Source organism: Dipodomys ordii, unplaced genomic scaffold, assembly GCF_000151885.1.
Source record: "Dipodomys ordii isolate 6190 unplaced genomic scaffold, Dord_2.0 Scaffold6, whole genome shotgun sequence".
Classification (NCBI taxonomy): domain Eukaryota; kingdom Metazoa; phylum Chordata; class Mammalia; order Rodentia; family Heteromyidae; genus Dipodomys; species Dipodomys ordii.
This window is the reverse complement of record NW_012267222.1, coordinates 14,106,058-14,117,742: the sequence shown is the minus strand read 5'-3', so window position 1 is coordinate 14,117,742 and position 11,685 is coordinate 14,106,058. Positions and strand designations below refer to the sequence as shown.

Below are 11,685 nucleotides of genomic sequence, written 5' to 3'. Positions count from 1 at the left end.
ACAGCACCCAGGCCCAGAGTTCAGGCCCCATAACCGGACCCCCCCAAAAAAAACAAAAAAAAAACAGGACCAGCAAAAGCAAATATACCAAGGAACAAAAAAAGTAAGGCTGGGAATGTGGCTTAGTGGTAGAGTGCTTGCCTAGCATGCCTGAAGCCCTGGGTTCAGTTCCTCAGTACCACATGAATGGAAAAAGCTGGAGCCAGGCGCTGGTGGCTCATGACTGTAATCCTAGCTACTCAGAAGGCTGAGATCTGAGGATCATGGTTCAGAGCCAACCCGGGCAGTAAAGTCGGTGAGACTCTTATCTCCAATTAACCACCAGAAAACCAGAAGTGGTGCTGTGGCTCAACTGGCAGAGTGCTTGCCTTGAACTAAAGAGCTCAGGGACTGTGCCCAGGCCCAGAGTTTAAGCATCACAACCAAAACAAATAAATAAACAAACAAAAAACAGAAAAAGCCAAGTGGCACCAAGGCTCTAGTAGTAGAGTGCTAGCCTTGAGCAAAAGAAGCTCAGTGACAGTGCCCAGGCCCTGAGTTCAAGCCCCAGGACAGGCAAAACAAACAAATAAAAAAAACCTAAGGCTCTTGAATTTTTCTGCCCAGGCTGGCTACAAACTGAGATGTGATCTTCACATTGCATCCTCCTGAGTAGCTAACATATGGCCCTGAGTAAACTTGTTTGTCCCTTGCTCCTTGGTAATTTTTTTTTCAGTCTTGGGAATGGACCCAGGCCTTGTATATGTTGTGTATCTATATGTACAGCAAATGCTGCGCACCAAGTTACATCCCTGGGCCCATTCCTCCTTTTGGAGAATGTTTCACTGTGTAGCCCAAGCTGTTCTACAACTTTTGATCTTTCTGTGTCAATTGCCCAAGAGCTGTGGATCACAGGCGGCCACTACCATGTCCATCTCCTAGTTCTATTGCGTGCTAATGGTGGCCTTGCTCCTGCCTCAGTTTCCTAATGTTTCAAATGAAGTTAGTGGTAGCGGGGAAACTGAAGGCATAGAGGAGCACACAGCCAGGGCCTGGAAGGTAGTAAGCCGTCACTCAGTCAAATCATTCACTCAGTAAACTCTGTAAGATTTGTCACAGACCAGACTGTGCTGGCCCCAGGATGCAGACCAATCTTTGCAGTTGATAATGCCCAGAAAGAGGCATTCATGAGAAATGACTCTAAACCAGGCTCACGCCTGTAATCCTAGCTACTGAGAAATGCTGAGATCTGAGGATCATGGTTCAAAGCCAGCCCAGACAGGAAAGTCTGTGAGATTTTGATCTTCGATTAACCTCCAAAAAAGCCAGAAGTGGAAGTGTGGCTCAAGTGGTAGAGCACTGGCTTTGAGCAAAAAAGCTAAGGAACAGCGCCCAGGCTCTGCGTTCAAGCCCCAATCTTAGCACACGCGCGCGCACACACACTGTGTGCCCAGTGTTCTTCAAACACCTTCCTGGGCTAACCCAGAGGGCACACGTGCAGAGACAGTAAGTCCAGGGACCTCCTAACAGCAGGATCCTGCTTTCTGCAGCCCCCCCCGCCCCTATTCCTGCCTTTCACTTTTAGGGCCACTTCCAAGTGCCCAGGGCAGGGCAATAGGTAGGGTACAAGTTAGCAGCTCAGGACTCAGAACCACGCACTCCTGGCTGGCTGGCTCCCAGCTCACCCGGAAGCTGAGACCACGCCCACCCCCTGGGAGGTGCTGATTTTTCCCACGCTGGCGTAGGCAGCGGGAGCCAATGGGGATGAAGAGATGCGAGAGGAGGGGCGGGGCGTCAACCGTGCCGGGGGCGTGGCCAGGCGCCCTACTTTGCCCTCCTCTCTCCCGGTCCCCTGACTGCGCTGCCCTGGTCCAAGGGAAATGAGTTGGGGGAGGAGTGGTCAATTTCCATCCCGATCCCTGACCTCCCTTCCCTGGCTGCCTCCACCGCCGTGGATAGGCTGGAGGTGGAGGCTGCGGAGGGGAGGCGCCTGTGGCTGCGCGTCGCCCCTTCCCCGGGGCCCCTCGCAGCCTTGGGTGCCCTGAGAAGGTTTTCTCTGTGGGGGAGGACCCAGCGCACTTCTGCCTGCTGGCCTGGGGGTGCCCTGCATACCAGTTTATCAACGGCAGGTGAAACAAACGAAGATTAAGTAGCTTGCCTGAGAGCGTGTGATGAAGTTTACATTGTGACACAGATGACATGCTCAGGGAAAAGTGCCAACGTCCCCAGTTAAAGGAGAAACTTGTTTGCATCTACCAGGGATCTTGGGGGCATCCCTGGTGATACACTGGTGAACATAACAGGATTTTGTGGGTGGGGGGGTAGGTGTGTGCCAGTACAAGGACTTGAATTCAGGGCCTTGAACTCTTCCTTGGCTTTTTTTTTTGGCCCAAAGTTGATGCTCTACCACTTGAGCCACACCTTCACTACCAGCTTTTCGCCGGCTAACTGGAGATCAGAATCTCATAGATCTGCCTGGTCTGGTTTGGAATTATGATCCTCAGATCTCAGCCTCTGGAGCAGCTAGGATTAGAGATATGAGCCACTGGTGCCTGGCTACCTAATGTATATTCCAAACTATGACTGACTTATGGAAGTTTCTGTCATGGCCAAAGTTGGGACATTTTCTATTATATATATATATATATATTTTTTTTTATTCACCATGTCAGTTTGTGAGTACAATGCATATTGATCAGTGTCACCCCTTCCATCATTCACTAATTAGTTTTCTTGAGGAAGCCACCTGGTCCCTGGCCCTTCCTGTCCTCCACTGAACCCTCAGGGCCTGGCATAGACTCTGAAATGGACATAGGCCCAGGATTTCTCAGCTGGTGAGGAGAAGACTAGAACTGACAACAATATGGTAACCTACATATGCTATTGACCTTTTTAATAGCCTGATCTCTACAGTTTTGAAAGAAATTCACTGTTTCTAGGATCCTGATAATTATCAGTTATAGCTACCATTTGCCACAGGACAAAGGTCAGTCGTACTCTGCTGCTTACTAGCTGTGCTATCTTGAGTTAGTCTGTTTCTCTGTTATTTCATTTGTAAAAAAAAAAAAATAGAGATAATAAGGCTGGGAATGTGACTTAGCGGTAGAGTGCTTGCCTAGCATGGATGAAACCCTGGGTTCAATTCCTCAGTACCACATAAACAAAAAGGCTGCAAGTGGCGCTGTGGCTTAGGTGGTAGAGTGCTCGCCTTGAGCAAAAGAAACTGAGGGACAGTGCCTAAGCCCTGAATTCAAGAGACAGGACTGGCAATAAATGAATAAATAAATATATATGTATATATATATAGAGAGAGAGAGGGAGAGAAGAGAGAGGGGGGAGGAGAAGGAGAGGGGGGAATAAAACTTTGACAAAAACACTTTATTTGCTGCAAGGATTAAATTATTTAATCTATGGGCAAGTGCTTAAGACAATACCAGGTATAGGCTGTTAGGAACTTGAGGGCTGACCACTTCCATTTGCCCTGATAAACAAGTACGTTATGAACAGCTCTGGGCCACTTTAAAACTTGCTGTCAAAAAAATATTTGGAGGGTTGGGAATGTGGCTTAGTGGTAGAGTGCTTGCATAGCATGCCCAAAGCCCTGGGTTTGATTCCTCAGCACCAAATAAACAGGAAAAGCCGGAAGTGGCGCTGTGTCTCAAGTGGTAGAGTGCTAGCCTTGAGCAAAAAGCTCAGTGACAGTGCCCAGGCCCTGAGTTCAAGCCACAGGATGAGCAAAAAAAAAAAAAAAAAGATAAATGCTGTCCATTTACCCTGGAGAAAGACCAGAACCCCAGCTGCATATTTGGATGCAGTATTTGAGCTCGGAGCTGCTGGGCACTGTCCATGGTCCTGAGGCACCACACCCAAGGAAATGCACCTCTGCTCCTGGAGCTTACAGTCTCCTGGGGAGGGTTAATCTAGCCAATGGTAACAGGTGCTGAGAGGGAAATTCTAGAGAAGGGTCAAATGACAAAACTGCAGCTGAATGTGGTGGCACACACCTGATACCAAGCTATCAGGGAGTTTTCATCAGGAAGCTCTTAAGTTCATAGCAACTTAGTGAATCTTGTCTCAAAATAGAAAAGTGGAAGGGGCTAGGGCAGGTGGCTCACAGCTGAGTGGCAAAGCACTTGCCTACCATGTGCAAGACTTGGAGTGGATATTTTTTTTCCCCTGTCGGTCATGGGGCTTGAACTCTGAACTCTGGGCCTGGACACTGCTTCTGAGTTCTTCAGTTCAATGCAAGCGCTCTACCACAGCACCACTTCTGGTTTCCTGGTGGTTAATTGAAGATACGAGTCTCTGGATTTTCCTGCCTGGGCTGGCTTTGAACCACAATTCTGAGATCTCAGTCTCCTGAGTAACTAGGATTATAGGCGTGAGCCACTGGTGCCGGCTCTGAGTGGATTTTTACACACAAAAAAGAAAACATTGAAAATGCAACAAATTTAGCTTAAATGTCTTTTTTTTTCTTTTTTCCAGGGCTGAGGACTGAACCCAGGGCCTTGTGCACGCCGGGAGGGCGCCCTTCTGCTGGGCTAAACCCTCAGCCCCAAGTATCTTAACTCTCTTTTTTGTAATTCTAGATAGGCAACACCTTCTGTAAAAGAGGATGTGAGCCAGGTGCTGGTGGCTCACACCTGTAATCCTAGGTACTCAGGAGGCTGAGATCTGAGGATTGCCATTCAAAGCCAGCTCTGGCAGGAATGTCCATGAGATTCTTATCTCCAATTGACTGCCAGAAAATCAGAAGTGGTGCTGTGGCTCAAGCGGTAGTGCACTAGCCTTGAGCTGAAGAGCTCAGCGAAGCACCCAGGCCCAGAGTTCAAGCCCTATGACTGACCAAAAACAAAAAGAGGATGTGTACACCAGTGAGCTGAGCAGAGGAAGACTTTAAGTAGAAAAGGACTGGAGAAAGCAGCATTTTAAAAAAGGTGTTTTTTCTTTTTCTCCAGTCCTGGTGCTTAAACTCAGGGCCTGAACACTCTCCCTGAGCTCCTTTTGTTTAAGGATAGCACTCTACCACTTGAGCCACGGTACCATTTCTGGCTTTTTCTGTTTATGTGGTACTGAGGTATAGAACCCAGGGCTTCATGAATGCTAGGCAAGCACTTTAACACTAAATCACATTCCCAGCCTTAAAAAGTTCTTTTTAAGTTTCAGTTTATCTACTATAATCCCTTCACTCGTCAGGGAAAGGCAGGATCGAGTTCAAGGCAAGCCTTGAACAAAGTGAGACTGTCTCCAAAAAGGTAGAAGAAAAAGAGGAAAAGAAATGAGAGAGACTCAAAGAAGTCCAATTTTAGCTAACATGATAAAGACTTCAAAGTGACCAATCTACTTTTTTCCCCCCAATCCTGGGGCCTGAACTCATGGGCTGGACACTGTCCATGAACTTTTTATTGTTGTTCAAGGCCAAGCACTCTATTACTTGAACCACAGCTCCACTTCCAATTTTCTTGTAGTTATTTGGAGATAAGAGTCATAGAGAGCTGGGCACCGTGACTCACACCTGTAATCCTAGCTACATAGGAGGCTGAGATCTGAGGATTGCTGTTCAAAGCCAGCCCGGGCAGGAAAGTCCATGAGACTTTTTTTTTTTTTGTCGGTCGTGGGGTTTGAACTCTGGGCCTGGGCGCTGTCCCTCAGTTCTTCAGCTCAAGGCAAGCGCTCTACCACTTGAGCTACAGCGCCACTTCCAGTTTCCTGGTGGTTTATTGGAGATAGGAGTCTCACGGTCTCTCCTGCCCGGGCTAGCTTTGAACCGCGATCCTCAGATCTCAACCTCCTGAGTAGCTAGGATTACAGGCGTGAGCCACCAGTGCCCGGCTTAGTCCATGAGACTTTTATCTCCAATTGACCACCAGAAAACCAGAAGTGGCCCTGTGACTCAAGTGGTAGAGCACTGGCCTTGAGCTGAAGAGCTGAGTGACAGCACCCATGCCCAGAGTTCAAGCCCCATGACTGACCAAAAAAAAAAAAAAAAAGTCGCAGGGAGTTCCCTACCTGGGCTGGCTTTTCAACCATGATCCTCAGATCTCAGCCTCCTAAGTAACTAGGATTACAGGTGAGCCACCAGCGCCCAGGTCAGGAGTGCCTTCTTGTCCATGTGGACAAAACATGGAGAAGCCCAGAGGCTTCTACATCTGCTATGCAGATTAGAAAAGGGGAATTAAGGCAATAGAAGGTAGTGCTCTCTCTCTCTCTCTCTCTCTCTCTCTCTCTTTCTCTGTTGGTAATGCAGTTTGAACTCAAAGCCTCACATTTTTTCTCTGAGCTTTTTCCCCCTGGTGGTTTACTTTGTTCCTTGAGCCACATCTCTACTTTTGGCTTTTTAAGAGTTTCATAAACTTTGAATTGTGATCCCAAGAAGATCTCAGCTTTCTGAGTAGCTAGGATTACAAGGGTGTCACCAGCACCGAGCAAAGCTCAGTATTCTGTTTGCTTTTGTTACAAGTGGATGTATTTGTCTGGTAATTGGTAAAATTGATTTAATGTATTTTTGGCAGTGGGAAGGGCAGACGTCAACTGGGCCCAGAAACTCAATGATATGACAGCGCTGTACCATGTGAGCCACAGTGCCACTTCTGGCCTTTTCTACTTATGTGGTGCTGAGGAATCGAACCCAGGCGTCCATGGATGCAAGGCAAGCACTCTACCACTGAACCACCTTCCCATCCCTGGTTTTGTGTTGATTTGTGTTTTTGAAACCCAGGCCCTACTTCCCCCCCCCCCCCCTCTAGCAGCACCTGCAGTTCCGGCATTTCCCACTAGGGCAACGCCGGCGCTGTGTTCAGGCCTCTCTTCCTCGCACTCATCTCTCTGGTTAGCCTGGAAAAAGAGCCCGCCTTCTGTCCCATAAGGCCCTGGACCGGAACTTCTGCTCTCTTTTCCTGTCTCTATCATGGCGGTGAGTGCCCCCTCCCCGGGCTTGCTTCCCCTTCATCCGCCTCCATCCGTGCCTAGTAGGGTCCGCGGAACCTCCGTCACCCCCACCGCGAGAGGGACGAAGCCCGCAGCGCTGGTCGGGTGGAAACTGGCAGCGCTGCGCAGGCTGGGGGAGCGGGTCTCGACTGTCGCCTCTGTCCCGTCCTACGAGAAAGCTCCCGAGAGCGGCCCGGAGCCCGGCCTCGGCCCGCTGAGGGCGATGGGGCGGGCGGAACTCTCCGAGACCCAGGATCCAGGCCCTTTCCTGGCCCCGGAGACTTCAGGCTCCCTCGGTCCGTGGTGGAAAACCAGCCGGCCTCCCCAGCCCGCAGACAGCTTCCGAACGGGGTGGAAGACGTCGCATAACCACGTGTTTCCTATTCCCTTAGTAGTCTGGCTTATTCTCTTTCTAGCCTTTTAATCGGCCGTGTACGGGACATGGTCTTCGTCCTCCACATCCCCAGTGTCCTCCTTCATCCCCAGTGTCCGTACCTGTCCTGGGTTGCCCATGTATGAAGGAAGAGCCATGGTCCCGAGTTCCATTCCTTCATGCTCTCAAACAGTGAGACCTTAGAGGTCCTTAATGCTTTCCGTATTTAGTAGGGTCCAACATAAGTGAGCTTGTAGATGTAGAAGAATCCTGGGCTCTCAGCCATGGTGGGTTGTGTGTTGACTGTTGGTCCTTTTGCAACAGGATCAAGGTGAAAAAGAGAACCCCATGCGGGAGCTTCGAATCCGCAAGCTCTGCCTCAACATCTGTGTCGGGGAGAGTGGAGACAGACTGACCCGGGCAGCTAAGGTGTTGGAGCAGCTCACAGGGCAGACCCCAGTGTTTTCCAAAGGTGAGTAGGGGCTGGATGACAAGAACAGAGGGCTGGGTCGTTTCTAAACTCAATTGCTGTCAGGGCTGTTTGCAAGGTTTCAGTGGGCATTCCTTAAAAGCATTATACTTCCAAACAACACGCAAAAGTATCTTCTGAGATTAGTGAGTTCCTAGCTGCTAAAATATGGCTGGAAGTTGGAAAGTTTACTTTTCTATGTTTGGAAGAAATGGATTAAATTAGAATCCCACTTAAGATATTAGTGGGGGCTTTGTGGAGATAGCATTCGGGGAAGGGGAGTATGACAATGCCTGACTCCTTGTTAACCCTGTCTGCAGCTAGATACACTGTCAGATCCTTTGGCATCAGGAGAAATGAAAAGATTGCTGTCCACTGCACGGTCCGTGGGGCTAAGGCAGAAGAAATCCTGGAGAAAGGTCTGAAGGTGAGGCTGCTTTTCCTGAGGAGTAGTAATACTAGCAGGCAGTTAGCCGTGTGTGAATTAGTATAGTGGCAATGATTAGATTTCACAAAGTGGTTTTTGGTGCCACATGTGTGTCTGTGTTTATTTTATTTCTAAAAGGATTTTCCTGTACTCAGAAAGGATAAGCTATTAGGTAATTAAAAAGGTGATCTGGTGGTCATTTTGGTGCCTGTGCTTTTTTGGATGGGACTCTCTGCCCTTGGGAAGCTGGTAAAGTTCCCAAACATGATTTTGTGGAGTGGAGATTGTGTTCAAGACAGGTTCTATTTACTGCATTTTTTGTCATAGGATGTTAAGTGCTGTGTCTTGAGCCCATTATGGTGGGGGTGAGTGGTGAAAACAATGGGATTGCCGCATTTTTCTCCTTAGGTGCGGGAATATGAATTAAGAAAAAACAACTTCTCGGATACCGGAAACTTTGGTTTTGGAATCCAGGAACACATCGATCTGGGCATCAAATATGACCCAAGCATTGGTATCTACGGCCTGGACTTCTATGTGGTATGAATATTTCTTTAGCCTTTTCCGTTCTGGTCTTTGAGGAAAGAGGAATCTGCTACTTCCTGTGTTTGTCTTGATGTTCAGATGTTGGGTTGAAGCTTTGTGTATTTTCTGTTCTCCCTTGAGAAGTGTCTCATTTGGATAGAAGTAGATGCACAGTACAGAGTAAGATAGGCAAGGCCCCTGCTGCTAAAAAGCTTTAGTCTGTGCTCATCAAATGCTATCCTGGCATAAGGTGTGTGAAAGAACGTGACTTGTAATTCTCTGTAGCATTGCTGCTGCGTTTGTTCTTGAGTGGGGTGGGCTGAAGCTGCTCTTTCCTGGCTCCTTCCCTTTCGCTGTGGGACCTGTGATTTCTATCCAGAAAATAGATGGGCCTGGGTGATGCCAGTATATGCTCAGGGTGGGATTTTAATGGAGAAATGGGCATTTATGTTACTGGTGAGGTTTGGGTTCAGCCATGATAATAAATATCTAAAAGTGGTAGTCTTGAATAGCACGGAACCTGAGAGATGGAGCTGTGGTGGATTCAGATGTTTTCTTATTGGATCATGTTTATCTCCCACGTGTTTATACTGTATGCAAGCCAATTCCACCTCCTTTGGGAATCCCTTCTTTATTTCATGCTAGTGGGTCATTGCCCTTGAGTTCTAATTAAAACCCTAGGCTTTCAAATTACGAGGTGTATGGGATAAGTGGCCTCATTTCCCCTTCCCATAGTATTTTGAGTTAGGTTCACAGAGGTGCACTGAAAAGAGCACACTTCCTTGTGACCCACCAAGGAACTTTTTTGTATATTTAATTATAGATTATTTATTTATTTTTTGGGTCCAGTTGTGGGGCCTGAACTCTGGGCCTGGGCGCTGTCCCTCAGCTCTTCAGCTCAAGGCTAGCACTCTACCACTTGAGCCACAGCGCCACTTCCGGCTTTTTTCTTTTTGCTTATGTGGTGCTGAGGAATCGAACCCAGGGCCTCATGCATGCAAGGCAAGTGCTCTACCACTGAGCCACCTTCCCAGCCCAATTATAGATTTTTTTTAAAACCTTAGTTGGATATTAGAGGAGAGGATACAATCTGAGTATTTTTGTTGCTTCATTTGCCTATTTCTTGTGTTACAAATAATTGCTTCCAACTAATGTTTTTAGTGATATGATTACTTCAAAATGTGAATGTATAAAATTAAAAGACATGTCACCAGGTGCCAGTGACTCATGCCTGTGATCCTAGCTACCCAAAAGGCATAAGATCTGAGAGTAATGGTAAAGTCAGCCTGGACAGCAAAATCCATGAGATTCATCTCCAATTAATCCCTAAAAAGCCAGAAGTGGAGCTGTGACTCTAGTGGTACAGTGTTACTTGTAAGCACAAAAGCTTAGGGACAGTTCCCAGGCCCCAATTTAAGTAGTTTTACATAAAGAAAAGTGTGGCTGATAATGGTGGATTATGCCTGTAATCCTAGCTACTCAGGAAGCTGAGAATTGAGATTCAAGCTAGCCTAGGCAAAAAGAAAAGTTCATGAGAATCCTATTACCTCCAGAAATTCAAAAGTGGAGCTGTGGCTCAAGTGGTATAGTGCTGAAGTTCAGTGGTGGTTTTTGGGGGTGCTAATAACAGCTCCATCAGGCACTTGAACAAACTTGGGTCTTACTCCAGAATCCACTTGGTTGCCAGGTGACTCTTGTTGAGTCTCCAGTACCATCTGTTCTTGACTGTGGGCTGCCTAAGTAACTGTTGATTATTCCTGGAACAGGTGCTGGGTAGGCCAGGTTTCAGCATTGCAGACAAGAAGCGCAGGACAGGCTGCATTGGGGCCAAACACAGAATCAGCAAAGAGGAGGCCATGCGTTGGTTCCAGCAGAAGGTAAAGCTGGTTTATCTCAAGTAGTGTGGTATGTGGTGTTGGGATCTGGGGTTATAAAATAAAGGCAGGAAGTGGCGCTGTAGCTCAAGTGGCAGAGCGCTAGCCTTGAGCTGAATTGCTGTGGGACAGCGCACAGGCCCAGAGTTCAAGCCCCATGACTGACAAATAAAATAAAGATGGGGGCTGGGAAGTTGGGTCAGAGGTAGAGTGCTTGCCTCACATGAATGAGGCCCTGGGTGATTCCTCAGCACCACATAAGCAGAAAAGTGGCGCTGTAGTTCAAGTGGTAGGGTGCTAGCCTCGAGCTGAAGAGCTGAGAGACAGTGCTCAGGCCCAGAGTTCAAGCCTAACAACCGACCAAAAAAAAAAAAAGCCACTAAAATAAAGACAGGATATTTGGGCAGTTTCGTAAGGGGAACATGGCTCTTCAAGGAGCCTCTTTTTAGGTCATCTTTCAGGTGAGCACAGAGTAACAATTATTAACAGTCAGTCAATTTTCCATTTGATCTAGAAACAATGTGGGGTTCCTGGGTCAGATTGGAATTCCCAAATGTTAATCTTTGCTGCAGTCAGTGGTTGGTATTGCTTCTGTTCTGAAAAAAAATTCTCTTCTTTTTCAGTATGATGGAATCATCCTACCTGGCAAATAAGTTCCTGTTTCTATCCAAAGGCCAATAAAATGTTGTCAGTGAAACTTGTTGCTGACTCCCGTGTGCTTTATGAAAGGAGCCTGCCCTTGTTCAAGTCCTTGGACCTCAAGCCATTTAAAGATTCGATGGGATCACTGGTAACAACCCTCTTGTCCTCATGCTTGCCACTGTTCCCTGGCACAGCCAAGCCCAAGCATGCCTGTGCTCAGCACGTTCCTTGTTGATAAACTGTGGTGCAGTAGTCCCACGTAAACGGACTTGAAGGGGTTGTGTGTAAACCTAGAGCCATCTTGCTGTGCTGGATTTTATTTGCTGTGTTACCTTGAATGAGGAATTTGCTTTCAGTTTAGGAGGCTGAGATATGAGGATCACAGTTTGAAGCAACCCTAGCAGGCAAATGCAAGAAAATCTTACCTTCACTTAGCTACCCGAGAGAAAAAATAACAAAAAATGGACCC

The 11,685-nt window shown here is 47.6% G+C and overlaps 1 protein-coding gene across 1 annotated transcript; it reads left to right on the top strand.

Annotated features, from left to right (window-relative positions):
* Positions 1-7,581: 7,581 nt before the first annotated feature.
* Rpl11 (ribosomal protein L11) lies at positions 7,582-11,275 on the top strand. The gene is made up of 5 exons (XM_013035367.1): positions 7,582-7,751; positions 8,069-8,175; positions 8,584-8,715; positions 10,467-10,577; positions 11,198-11,275. Exons 1-5 carry the CDS (start codon positions 7,628-7,630, stop codon positions 11,225-11,227), a joined length of 504 nt encoding a protein of 167 aa, XP_012890821.1. The 5' UTR covers positions 7,582-7,627; the 3' UTR covers positions 11,228-11,275.
* The last annotated feature ends 410 nt before the right edge of the window (positions 11,276-11,685 follow it).